Consider the following 11,256-nt stretch of genomic DNA (forward strand, 5'->3'; position numbering starts at 1 on the left):
ACAACCCGTAGAGTCCACGTCGCCTCAGCCACCTGCGAGTACATGTACGTCTCTTCCGTGGACTTTCAGCGCACAACAGGGCACAAATAAGCAAAGCTAAGCGCTTTCTTTTGCAAGGCGTTGTGTTGAAGCGAGAGTTTGTACGCAAAGAAAGCTCCGCCTACGGGCTGCGTTTAGACGTGCAGTGTCAGCTCCCCTGTCGCAGCAGGTCAGTCGGACCGTACAGTGTGTGCAGATGAATCGCAGGCGTTGTTCATACACGACAAACGATTCAAACGTGCAGTTTGAGCTCTCCAGAACGCATCCGATTAAAAAAATCGCACTGTGTCCGCCTGGCTTTATATCTAAAAGGGATCACCTGTCCAATTTCCCCAAATACTGCTCCAGTAGGAAGGAAGGAGGAGTAGCGAAAGTTTCTGGATTAATCCAGTGTGTTCCAGCCCAGGCTGTCAATCACTGCATTCCAACATGTAACCCTACATTTGAATCGTATAGCAGAATATAATTTTAAAATCTGATTTCTGGGGGTAAATAAAAATTGTGGCAATATTAGCAATGCTAACACAGGATAAGTAACTGCTGGAATTAGACACTGGAAATAGGAAGACAGTTTAGATGAGAAAACATTTTAGCAATATTATAAAACACATTTCTCAAACTGTTTCATGCTTTACATCCAGAATATCTTCAGAATGGAGCTTAACTGTCAGACTGGAGCACAATGATCTACTTCAGGATCTGGGTTGAAAGGATGTCTTCAATGTATGGGCTGAAGGCTGAATTTGTCATTTTGCACACACTTATAGTTTGTTTTATGCATTTGATTTAGAAACTGGTTTAAAAACTTTCAAGAGAAGGTTTTTCCTTTGTAAACATTTGGGTTGAACTGGATTGAAATCTGGATTGATTTCTGCTGTTAGTGCACTTGTGTCTCTTAAATGTACTTGAATGCCTGAAGTTCTTTTCACACTCTGAGCAGTAATGTGGTTTCTCTCCAGTGTGAATGCGCTGGTGTCGTTGAAGAGTAATCAGCTGTTTAAAACTCTTCTCACAGTCTGGGCAGTGATATGGTTTCTCTCCAGTGTGAATGCGCTGGTGTTTTGTGAGAGTAGTCTGAAGATTAAAACTGCTCCCACACTCTGGGCAGTGATATGGTTTCTCTCTAGTGTGAATGCGCTGGTGTTGTTGGAGAGTATTCTGTCTTCTAAAACTCTTCCCACAGTCTGGGCAGGGGTACGGTTTCTCTCCAGTGTGAATGCGCTGGTGTTTTGTGAGAGTAGTCTGAAGATTAAAACTACTCCCGCACTCTGGACAGTGATATGGCTTTTCTCCTGTGTGAATGCGTTGGTGGGTCTTTAGATTACTCCCATTAGTAAAACTTTTCCCACAGTCTGAGCACTGATATGCCTTCTCTCCTGTGTGAATAAACTGGTGTGTTTTGAGATTACTCCCACTGGTAAAACTCTCCCCACATTCTGGGCAGTGATACGGTTTCTCTCCAGTGTGAACGAGCAGGTGTGTTTTGAGATTACTCTGGGTGGTAAATGTTTTTTCACAGTATGAGCAGTAATAAGGTTTTACTCCAGTGTGAATGCGCCGGTGTATGCTGAGTTGATTTTGTCGACTAAAACTCTTGCCACAGTCTTGGCAGTGATACGGTTTCTCTCCTGTGTGAATGCGGCGGTGTGTGTTCAGATCAGTCCGATGATTAAAACTCCTCCCACAGTCTGGACAGTGATACGGTTTCTCTCCAGTGTGAATACGCTGGTGTTGGTGAAAATTACTTTGATGATTAAAACTCTTCCCACACTCTAAGCAGTGATATGGTTTTTCTCCAGTGTGAATGCGCTGGTGTCGCAGAAGAGAATCCTGTCGATTAAAACTCTTCCCACACTCTGAGCAGGGGAAAACTGTATTCTTGTCTGCACTTTTCTGCATCTGTTCATTTGAGGTTTGCTGGGAACTGGAGATTTCTATGGATGCCATATTCTTGCCCTCTTTCAACAGCTAAATGCACAAAGTTTGTGTGTGTATATGAAGCCAAAATTCAACCAGGTAGAAAAGGCGACTCGAAGAGCAGGAGAAGACTGGAACAGGATGGCATTCATTTCTGGAGGAAAAAAAGAAAAACAAAGAAAAAGCTCAATGCAAAATGCAGAAACAGAAAAGAAATTGCAGAACAAAATCTATTGTGTGTGAGAGGGGAAATATTATGTGTAACAAACAAACAAAACCGTTTGATTTAGACTTAAATTTTCTGAACATATGTGTGCAGTATCAACAAAGGTTTTGAATTATATGCATGGAAGAAAGTGTGTCCTATGCAAACTCTTAGGCATGCCTCTTAATAAGAACTTTGTCCTCTGCTTTACTGAGAGGAACATTTTGCCATCATATCAATCATCTTATACCCCTCTACTCAATCATGTGCTGTAACCCACAAAAATCCAATATTTACATGCTGCATTTGGAACCTAAACAATGTTTGATAGACCTCCGGTATCAAATTTGTCCAGAGAACCTGTAGAGCAGCAAATGAGACCCTGCACCTAAATGTTTATTTACATTTTTTTCAGTCAATAATCTTTGTTAGTTATCAACCCCCACCCAAAATAAAACACCCTACACTTTAAGATGTTAGTTGTGAGCCAAGAAAAAAAAGAGATATATAGGATGAAAGCATGGCTTTCAACATAATCATGGAGTCTACAGTTCTTACACCCTATACACCTATGAACACCCTCTACAGCAGGGGTGTCCAAACTACGGCCCGCGAGGTATTTTAGAAATAAAATGAAAGTTGGCCCACTGTTTTTATTATGTGAGATTCAAACTTTAAACGCTAGGTGTCGCTATCACATAAACCCAATTTAAAACGCCCCTCGTCTCCTTTCCTTCCTTATTTATGCATACATTCAGAGTTGCCAGGTTTGCGTTTTTTCTGCCAAATTAGGCTTGTTTGAAATCCAGTTGTGGGTGATAATTCAGGAGCGGCGGGATGCGTTTTTTTTGGGCTACTTTAAAAAATTATCGTGGCCACCAAAAACAAAAAAAGTCACATTTAACAAAAAAAATAAAATAAATCACAACGTAACCAAAAATCACCAAAAAGATGAAAAATGTTAAAAGAGGAAAGAAGAGAGTTCAGGAGGGGCAAAAACCACCCGTTTTCGGCGACCCCTGCGGTTCCTCCCTACCTACCGGAATTTCAAGAGAAAACACAACGTGGATGGTCACTGACCTGTTTTAATGGAAAGAGGAAGGATTGACAATGACCCCAGACATTATTTCAAACATAACAATAGTTTATTATTAAGTATTTTATTGTCTAAATGCTCAACTGTACGGAATACTGAAGTGTACGATATAAAAGCATCACAATTTAACACTTTATTTAACCAGACAACAGAATTATTTTACCAGTAAATTACCGCTCACGGTTTTTAAGCACCCTCTAAATCTCCTGTCCATCTTAAATAAAGCAGAGTGAAAGTTTACAGATTAGAGATAACTAGGAGAAGATGATGTTCCAGCTCCTGGGTGAAGCTGCTGGTGGTGATGTTAACTGTGTTTCTGTGTGTCTGTATGATGGTGAAGAGTGGATCATCTCCATACCTGCAGCAGGTGAGCAGAGCCGTCTGAGTACAGATGTGTGGATCTGCTGATCAGAGCTGGATCTTCTGCTGCTCCTCTTTACCGGAGATCAGGAGAAACTCTACACCACCCTTCTTTCATTATTCACCTACAGAGATTACAGCCTTCATTTAAACATCTGCTCAGATCTGTTAGAACACGGGAAACCAACAGATCCCAGCGTTTTAACCCATAGATCTGACCAGATTCAATAATAAAACACCACCAGCTGCACACTTCCAGAGCTCTGCTGAGGGGCCAATCAAATCACACAACTCTAAATCCCGCCCAGGAGCCAATTGTGTCAAATTAAAAGTCCTCCAACTGAACAATGAAACATACAATTATTTTCTCAACCCAGAACAACATCAAATGTTTCAGTGCTGCAAAAAATATTTCCAGAGCTTTTTAAATAACATTTATAAACATACTTCAGTATCAGCTCACCAAACAGTCAGCAGATAGTAATTGGTAATGCTAGCAACTACAGTACTAGTAGCATCTGCAGTACCAGTCAAAAGTTTGGACACACATCTGATTGTTATTATTTGTTCATTTTGTATTATCTACCACATTGTAGATTCGTATTAAAAACTTGCTTGATGTCTTTTTATTGTCACTATGCTTATTGTAGTATCACATCTTAACTAGTGGGTTTGGGTAAATGTCACACTTATTTGCAAAAAAGAAGGAATTTATGAAGCATGTTATGTTTTTGTTTTATGCAACTTAAATGTAAAAATAGATTAGCTGGCTGTGTATGAATGTACTATTGTGTGAACTTAGTTTGATGATTTAACTTTGATGGCTTATACAAACTATTTATTATATTAAGGTTACATTACTCATGCATTTCTACAAAGCATCTACTCAGAAATAAAATAAATAAAACTGACCTCTGAGTATGAAGTAACAGAAAGTGTAAAAATTAAAGTAAATCATGAATATTTATGTTTATGTTAATATGTGGATGAGTACATTGCTGCAGAATTGCAAAGGAAATAGAAATAGCTGCATCTGCTTTGAGCTTTATGCTGTTAAAATGCTCCTGAACAAGAAAGCTGCCTTTGAAGGCAATGACTACCTTAGTCAGTTGCCTTCAGATTGGACCGCAGCTCATGTCTGAAAATGCTTTATTTTTATTATTTGGTAAATTCATGAGAAGATTATGGCCTTAATGCTATTTTAAAAAGCCACTGTGTATTTAAAAAAAAAAAAACTAGAAAACTAGCAATAATGATCTGAGATTAGTCCTGCAGTCAGATTAGTGCTGATAAAGGGATAAGGGATAACAGAACTGGTGTTAAACACAGTCCCAAAGTGCTTGGTGATTTTGCACAAATAATTTCTAATAGAATATGCATTAATTCTTGGCAGAAATAAGTGTACTGCTACACAGTGCAACATTTTCTTTTTTGTGTGTGTTGATTGCTTTAAAAATAGTCTTAAAAATCATTTTTCTCCAGAAGTTTTTTTTTTCTGCAGAATGTACTATACTGAGGTATTTATTGCATCTTAGTTCTGGACCAATTAAGAAATGGGGTATTAGAAATATTTCAGAATTGTAACTATCATAACATTTGTTATGATTTTCATTTTAATTTTGTTATTCATTTCACCTCAAACATACAATTAATATAGCTGTGAGAACACTGCATGTACTCCAGCAACTGTACAGATACTGGCTATCAAACAAACCAAGCAAAAAGACTAAACAGTAAGAGATTCCTGATAAAGAGATAGTTAAGACTCGAGAACTAATTATTAATATTATTATTATAAGTGAGGTGTATTCTGTACTGAGGAGGTTTATCACTTCTTGTTTGAGATGCCTTTAGCCCAGAGAAGTTCATGTGTCCAGCTAAACTATTTTTGAGAAGTCCATTTCTATACATGATTGGCATGTCACAAGTGGTTGCAGGTAAACAACATGCCGCTTCTCAAAAGGTCATATTTACATATATGGTAAAGCTGTAAATAGGGCGGTTGGAATTCTTAAGGCATGAGAGCTATAGGAGTGACTGTGAGGGACTATTTAAACGGTTTAGCCTACAAGACTGGGAGAGAGAGAGAAAAACCTGGGACACCGAGAATTGACAAGCTCTCTCCCACACTTTGCTTCTGACTGAAATAAATATTTGTTCCAGTTAAGAGGACAGTGTGTACTGAGTTTTATTTCAAGAAACAACAGCCTTCCAAGAACACCCAAAGAGGAGTCCACAAGAAACAAGAAGACACAACATAAGGCTTGGGAATTAGTTAATTAAATTGTAGCCATTAAGGCCACAAGGTCCTTTTGTTTTAAAGCTAACAAAGTTCTCAGGGATTGTGCACAATATGACTGTAAATAGGTCTGGTCTGCATTAGTCAGTTAGTGTGCAAATTAAATGTCTTTCATTTAGAATTATGCCATGTCTCACTGCAAGAGACTCCAAAATATCATCATAATTCATTCCAAGATAAAAATAAAAATAAATCTGTTCACTCTCAAGTCAAGTCAAGAGGCTTTTATTGTCATTACATCTGAGTACAGGTACACAGTGTAATGAAATTACGTTCCTCCGGAACCATGGTGCAACATGGAACAACAAGCAATAGACAACATAAAGTGCAGGAGTGACGACAGTGCAACGTAAAATTATAAAATTATAAAATTATAAAATTATAACACTAAATAACAATAAATACAATAAATACAAAAGACGAGACAATTTAAAGACAGTGACAGGACAGTGCAGTACCGATACGGTATAATAGTGTAAAGTGAGGATAAGGTGCAGAGATGTGCGACATACTGTAACATATAGAACAGATATAATCACAGCAGTTACTGAGTTTATAGTTTTTAAGAGTGCAGCAAATATTGCTGAAGGGAATAAAGTCATGTCAGCCTCTGTGTGCTGACTGGGTGTGTGTGTGTGGGTGAAGTTCAGTTCTTTGTGTGGGGAAAAGGGGGGAGGGGTGTACAGTTTAGTTTTGTGTGAGTGTGTTGGGTGAGTGGTGGGTGGGGCAGGGTTCAGTTCTGTCTCTGTGCGTTGAGAAGTCTGACTGCCTGGTGGATGAAGCTGTTGCAGAGTCTAGTAGTGGAGGCGCAGATGCTCCTGTATCTTCTGCCGGACGGCATCAGAGCGAAGAGTTTGTGTGAGGGATGGGTGGGGTCATTCACAATGTTGGTGGCTTTGCTGATGCAGCATGTGGTGTAGTTCTCGGTGACTGAGGGAAGAGGGACTCTGATGATCTTCTCAGCTGTCCGCACTATCCGCTGTAGGGTCTTGCGGTCTCAGGTTTTGCAGTTCCCAAACCAGACGGTAATGCAGGTGCTCAGGATGCTTTCTACAGTCCCTCTGTAGAACATGGTGAGGATGGGAGGTGGGAGATGTGCTTTCCTCAGTCTCCGCAGGAAGTAGAGGCGCTGCTGGGCTTTCTTTGTTATGGAGCTGGTGTTGAGGGACCAGGTGAGGTTCTCTGCAATGTGAACACCGAGGAACTTGGTGTTTTCCACAATTTCCATAGCAGAGCCGTTGATGTTCAGCGGGTGGTGGACACCTGGAGCTCTCCTGAAGTCAACAACCATCTCCTTGGTTTTATCCACTTTTAGAGATAGGTTGTTGGTTCTGCACGAGTCCGTCAGCCACTGCACCTCCTCTCTGTATGCTGACTCGTCGTTCTTGCTGATGAGGCCAACTACAGTTGTGTCATCAGCGAACTTGATGATGTGGTTTGAGCTGTACTTTGCAGTACAGTCATGGGTCAGCAGAGTGAACAGCAGTGGACTGAGCACACAGCCCTGGGGGCGCCGGTGCTCAGTATGGTGGTACTGGAGGTGTTGTTCCCAATCCTGACTGATCGTGGTCTCTCAGTCAGGAAGTCTAAAACTCAGTTGCAGAGGGAGGATTTCAGGCCCAGCAAGCTCAGTTTTCCGATCAGATGCTGAGGGATGATGGTGTTGAATGCTGAACTGAAGTCGATGAACAGCATTCGAACATAGCAGTTTTTGTTGTCCAGGTGTTCCACAGCTTCTGGTTGGGGCGAGTTGTGATGGTTTTGGAGACAGTAACATCCTCAATGCACTTGCTGATGTAGCCAGTCACTGAGTGTGTACTCCTCCAGGTTGATGGAGTCATCAGAAGTAGCAGCTTCTCTGAACATGTTCCAGTCAGTGTGCTCAAAACAGTCCTGAAGAGCAGAGATAGCTCCTGGAGGCCAGGTTGTAACTTGCTTCTTCTCCGATTTGGCACGTCTGATGAGCTGTCTGTATGCTGGGATGAGCATCACAGCAGTCTCTGAACTCGCGCTGGGATGTCTGCTGCAGCCAGAGATAGTCGATCTTGTTTGGCAGGGAGCAAACATTGGAAAGAAGGAGAGATGGAACCGCTGGCCGGCTGGAGTTAGCCATTAGCTTAGCGTGGACTCCGGCTCTCTTACCGCGCTTCCGGCTCCTCACGCACCGCTTGCGGAGAGACCTCTTCCGGCTAGCAGGCTCAGGAAACGGCGCAGATCTTAGCAGGCCTAGCGCGCGTAGCTCCGCTCGTAGACCGCCTGTAAGTTCAGTTTTTTGTTGATTTTGCAGGTCTAGCAGGGTCTGTCGGTCGTAGGTTGTTCCCATAGCGAACTTATGCATGATTGCGAGTTCAGATCAGATTATTTACACAGAAAAACAAACAAAAGCACCATGTTTTGCTTCCGGAGTAGCCGCTGCGACTGCTCACGCCGCCAACACTTTTCTATCGACACTTCTCTGTTTTCATACAAAAGATTATCCTTGTATTGAACCTTTGATGTAATATTCAGTTTTATGTGTATTCATTCGGAAAAGCCAGCATTTTACCAAAACAAAAGGGAAACAGAAAAACTTGGGCCCAATTCCATTTTACCCCTTGGCCCTGCTACTTACCCCTACCCCTTCTTTTCAAGTGCAACCCTTCCTCTTGGAACAAACTTAGAAGGGGAAGGGGTGAAATCCTCCCCCTAAGAATTGGGAAACCCTTCAAGCACCCGATACATCATCAGAAGCTCTGAAGTTTAGTACCCTAGCTGCTGGTTAACTAGTTAAGGTAAGGGCATTCTGTCTTCAGAAAGGGGGGAGATGGCACAGAAAGGAATTATTATCAAGTCAAGTCAAATCAAGTCAAGAGGCTTTTATTGTCATTACATCTGAATACAGGTGTGGTGAAAATTACATTTCTACGGAACCATGGTTCAACATAGAACAACAAACAATAAACAACATAAAGTGCAAGAGTGACAACAGTGCAACATAAAACTACAACACTACAATAAATACAAAAAGACGAGACAATTTAAAAGACAGGACAGTGCAGTACCGTATACGGTATATTAACGTGCATAGTGCAGAGATATGTAACGTATAGAACATATATAATCACAGCAGTTACTGAGGTAGAGAGTTTATAGTTTTTGTGAGTAGCAGCAAATATTGCTGATAAAAGACATGAAGGGCAAACTCTTTAAAAGGTTTGGCCAGACGGATTTTTACGATATTAGACACCATGGAAAAGAACCACACCATCTTTTCCCACTGCTCTTCCCATTGCATCCATCCCTTTTACCAGCATCTGTATGATGGTGTTGAAGTCTATCTCTTTGGTTTCGCAGTTTCTCATGCTGATCAGGATTTCAGTCAGTTCTTTTTGGTACTTCTCCATGTTCTCCACACTCTTCTCATGGGTTTCTCTGGTTTCCTTTAATTGAGCTCGGCTCTGCTCTATGCGGAACCTGGCGTTCTCTGATGCCCTTTCTGAAACGCTCTTCCTAAAAGATTGACTCTCTTCCTTAAACATCATTGGTGGTTTTGGAGCCAGAGAAGGGGATTTTGTAACCCTTTTACTCTTGGAGTCAAAACCTCGAGCCGATTCAGTCAGTTTTCTGATTTTCCTGATCAGCTGCTTTGTTTTAGCTTCTTCACATTTTCCTTCTGGTGCATATATTGCCAGTTCATCACAGATGTCAATGGCCTCTTCACATATTTTTTGGGCATGTTGTTTTGGGTTACACTCTGGGAATTCCTCTAAACTTTTGTTGATTCACATAATCTGTATTGGCACTTTTCTTCTTCTGGTCATACAGATTTCTCCAGTCAATGTCATCATCATGCACAAACCGCCAGAACATATTTGCACAAGCCAGGATTTCTGCAGACTTGCTGTAGATAAACATTTCATCGAATGCATCTGGAGAAGAGTCTTCACAGTTTACTTCCTTGTAAGATTCTGCAGCTGTTTTTGAAGTGTTACATGATTGATTCTCTGATTTAGTCATCACAGATGTTATTGCATTTACTACAACACCGACACCCTCAATCGCAGCTTCAGCTAAATCCATACCCAGCATGTCCCATTCACTGGGTAGGTAATCCATTGCTGCTTTGTAGCTCTCTTGTGCTTTCTTCATGATTCTCCATGATTTTAGCTGCCTTCTCAGAGCGTTTAACAGCTTCTTCTGAAGACTGTTTCCTCAGTTTGCTCTCTTCCAGTTTCCTTTTGATTTCTTCCAGCTCTTCTCCATAAAAGTACTCAGCATTAACACACGCTTCCAGCAGCTCCTGGATAATATTGATGACATCAGTGAAACGCTTCTCTGTTGATGCAGATAGATCAAGACACTCCTCTGCAATCGCATGAATGTTCTCCAGCTGATCAGGAAGATGAGCTTGAACAACTTCATAATTTCCCTGGAACAGAATCTTCACAGCGGTCTTCATGTAGTTCGGGACGTTCATGGTGTGGAGCCGAATCTGATCCATGTTCTTGTGGGCTTCATTAAAAGCCCCCCAGCCAGAGTTGCACACTTGCATGAGACAGGAGCGAAATTAATCTGGGTATCTGATGTGCTTGTAGCCGTCCTTGGGTGGGTTTTTGTTGATGGAGAAATCTGTTTTGGAGGAGATGAAGACCAGCTCTCCCAGTATGGCTATAGAGAGTGGTGCAGAAGCCAAGTATTGCTCCCAGTTGGCGTAGGGCTGCATGATGAGCTTTTGAGTTTGGTTTCTCATGTCTTCAGCTTTGGTGAGACTTTGAGTGATATTTGCAATTTCAGAATCCATTGCCTTTTTTTTGTAAAAAGGAAGAGACAGAGACACAAAGTCAGTACGCAACATTTGACATTTGAGATTTTAAAATCTAACATTATTATTTTTCAGTAACAAGTTATAGATAACTAGCTTGCACCAAATTTCTGCTCTAACCAAAAAATAGGAGAAGATAATATTTATGTTAGATTTGCATATCTAACTTCTAAAGCCGCTTTAGTTTTAAGTTATATATGAACTCACTATCCTGGAGTTCTCAACATCTTTTAGCGTGTAAGAAGACTTCCCCCACCCTCACCACCATGTTTAACAGATCTGCTTATGTTCTGCTTATGGTAAAGCTGTAATAAATGCACTGGATGCAATGAACAGTTAAACATCTTGTATTAGATAGGCCCATCCACTTATACTTATACTTATATCATTAACAGATGAACAGTCACATTTCTGTTCATAATTAACTGGTATAATTCAGAACTTATTATTCCATCAATAAAGACAAATCTTCCCAGAAGCAGCAAAACCAGCCTAGCCCATAAAACTACCATCATCATATTTCACAAACGAGATAAGAT

General features: G+C 40.9%; 1 protein-coding gene and 1 pseudogene across 1 annotated transcript; both read right to left on the bottom strand.

Moving 5' to 3' along the window:
- Positions 1-344: 344 nt before the first annotated feature.
- On the bottom strand, positions 345-3,877 carry LOC125799357 (zinc finger protein 239-like). Its single transcript, XM_049475903.1, has 2 exons — positions 3,616-3,877; positions 345-2,110 (listed from the first exon to the last, which is right to left on the bottom strand). The coding sequence occupies exon 2, from the start codon at positions 1,984-1,986 to the stop codon at positions 838-840; it is 1,149 nt and encodes a 382-aa protein (XP_049331860.1). The 5' UTR covers positions 1,987-2,110; positions 3,616-3,877; the 3' UTR covers positions 345-837.
- Positions 3,495-10,696, bottom strand: LOC111191540 (uncharacterized; annotated as a pseudogene).
- Between the last annotated feature and the right edge of the window lie 560 nt (positions 10,697-11,256).

Source organism: Astyanax mexicanus, chromosome 3 (assembly GCF_023375975.1).
Source record: "Astyanax mexicanus isolate ESR-SI-001 chromosome 3, AstMex3_surface, whole genome shotgun sequence".
In the NCBI taxonomy this organism is placed as follows: domain Eukaryota; kingdom Metazoa; phylum Chordata; class Actinopteri; order Characiformes; family Acestrorhamphidae; genus Astyanax; species Astyanax mexicanus.

Bases quoted from the DNA above. Each gene is read 5' to 3' on its own strand.
- LOC125799357 (XM_049475903.1), bottom strand. From the start codon at position 1,986: ATGGCATCCATAGAAATCTCCAGTTCCCAGCAAACCTCAAATGAACAG.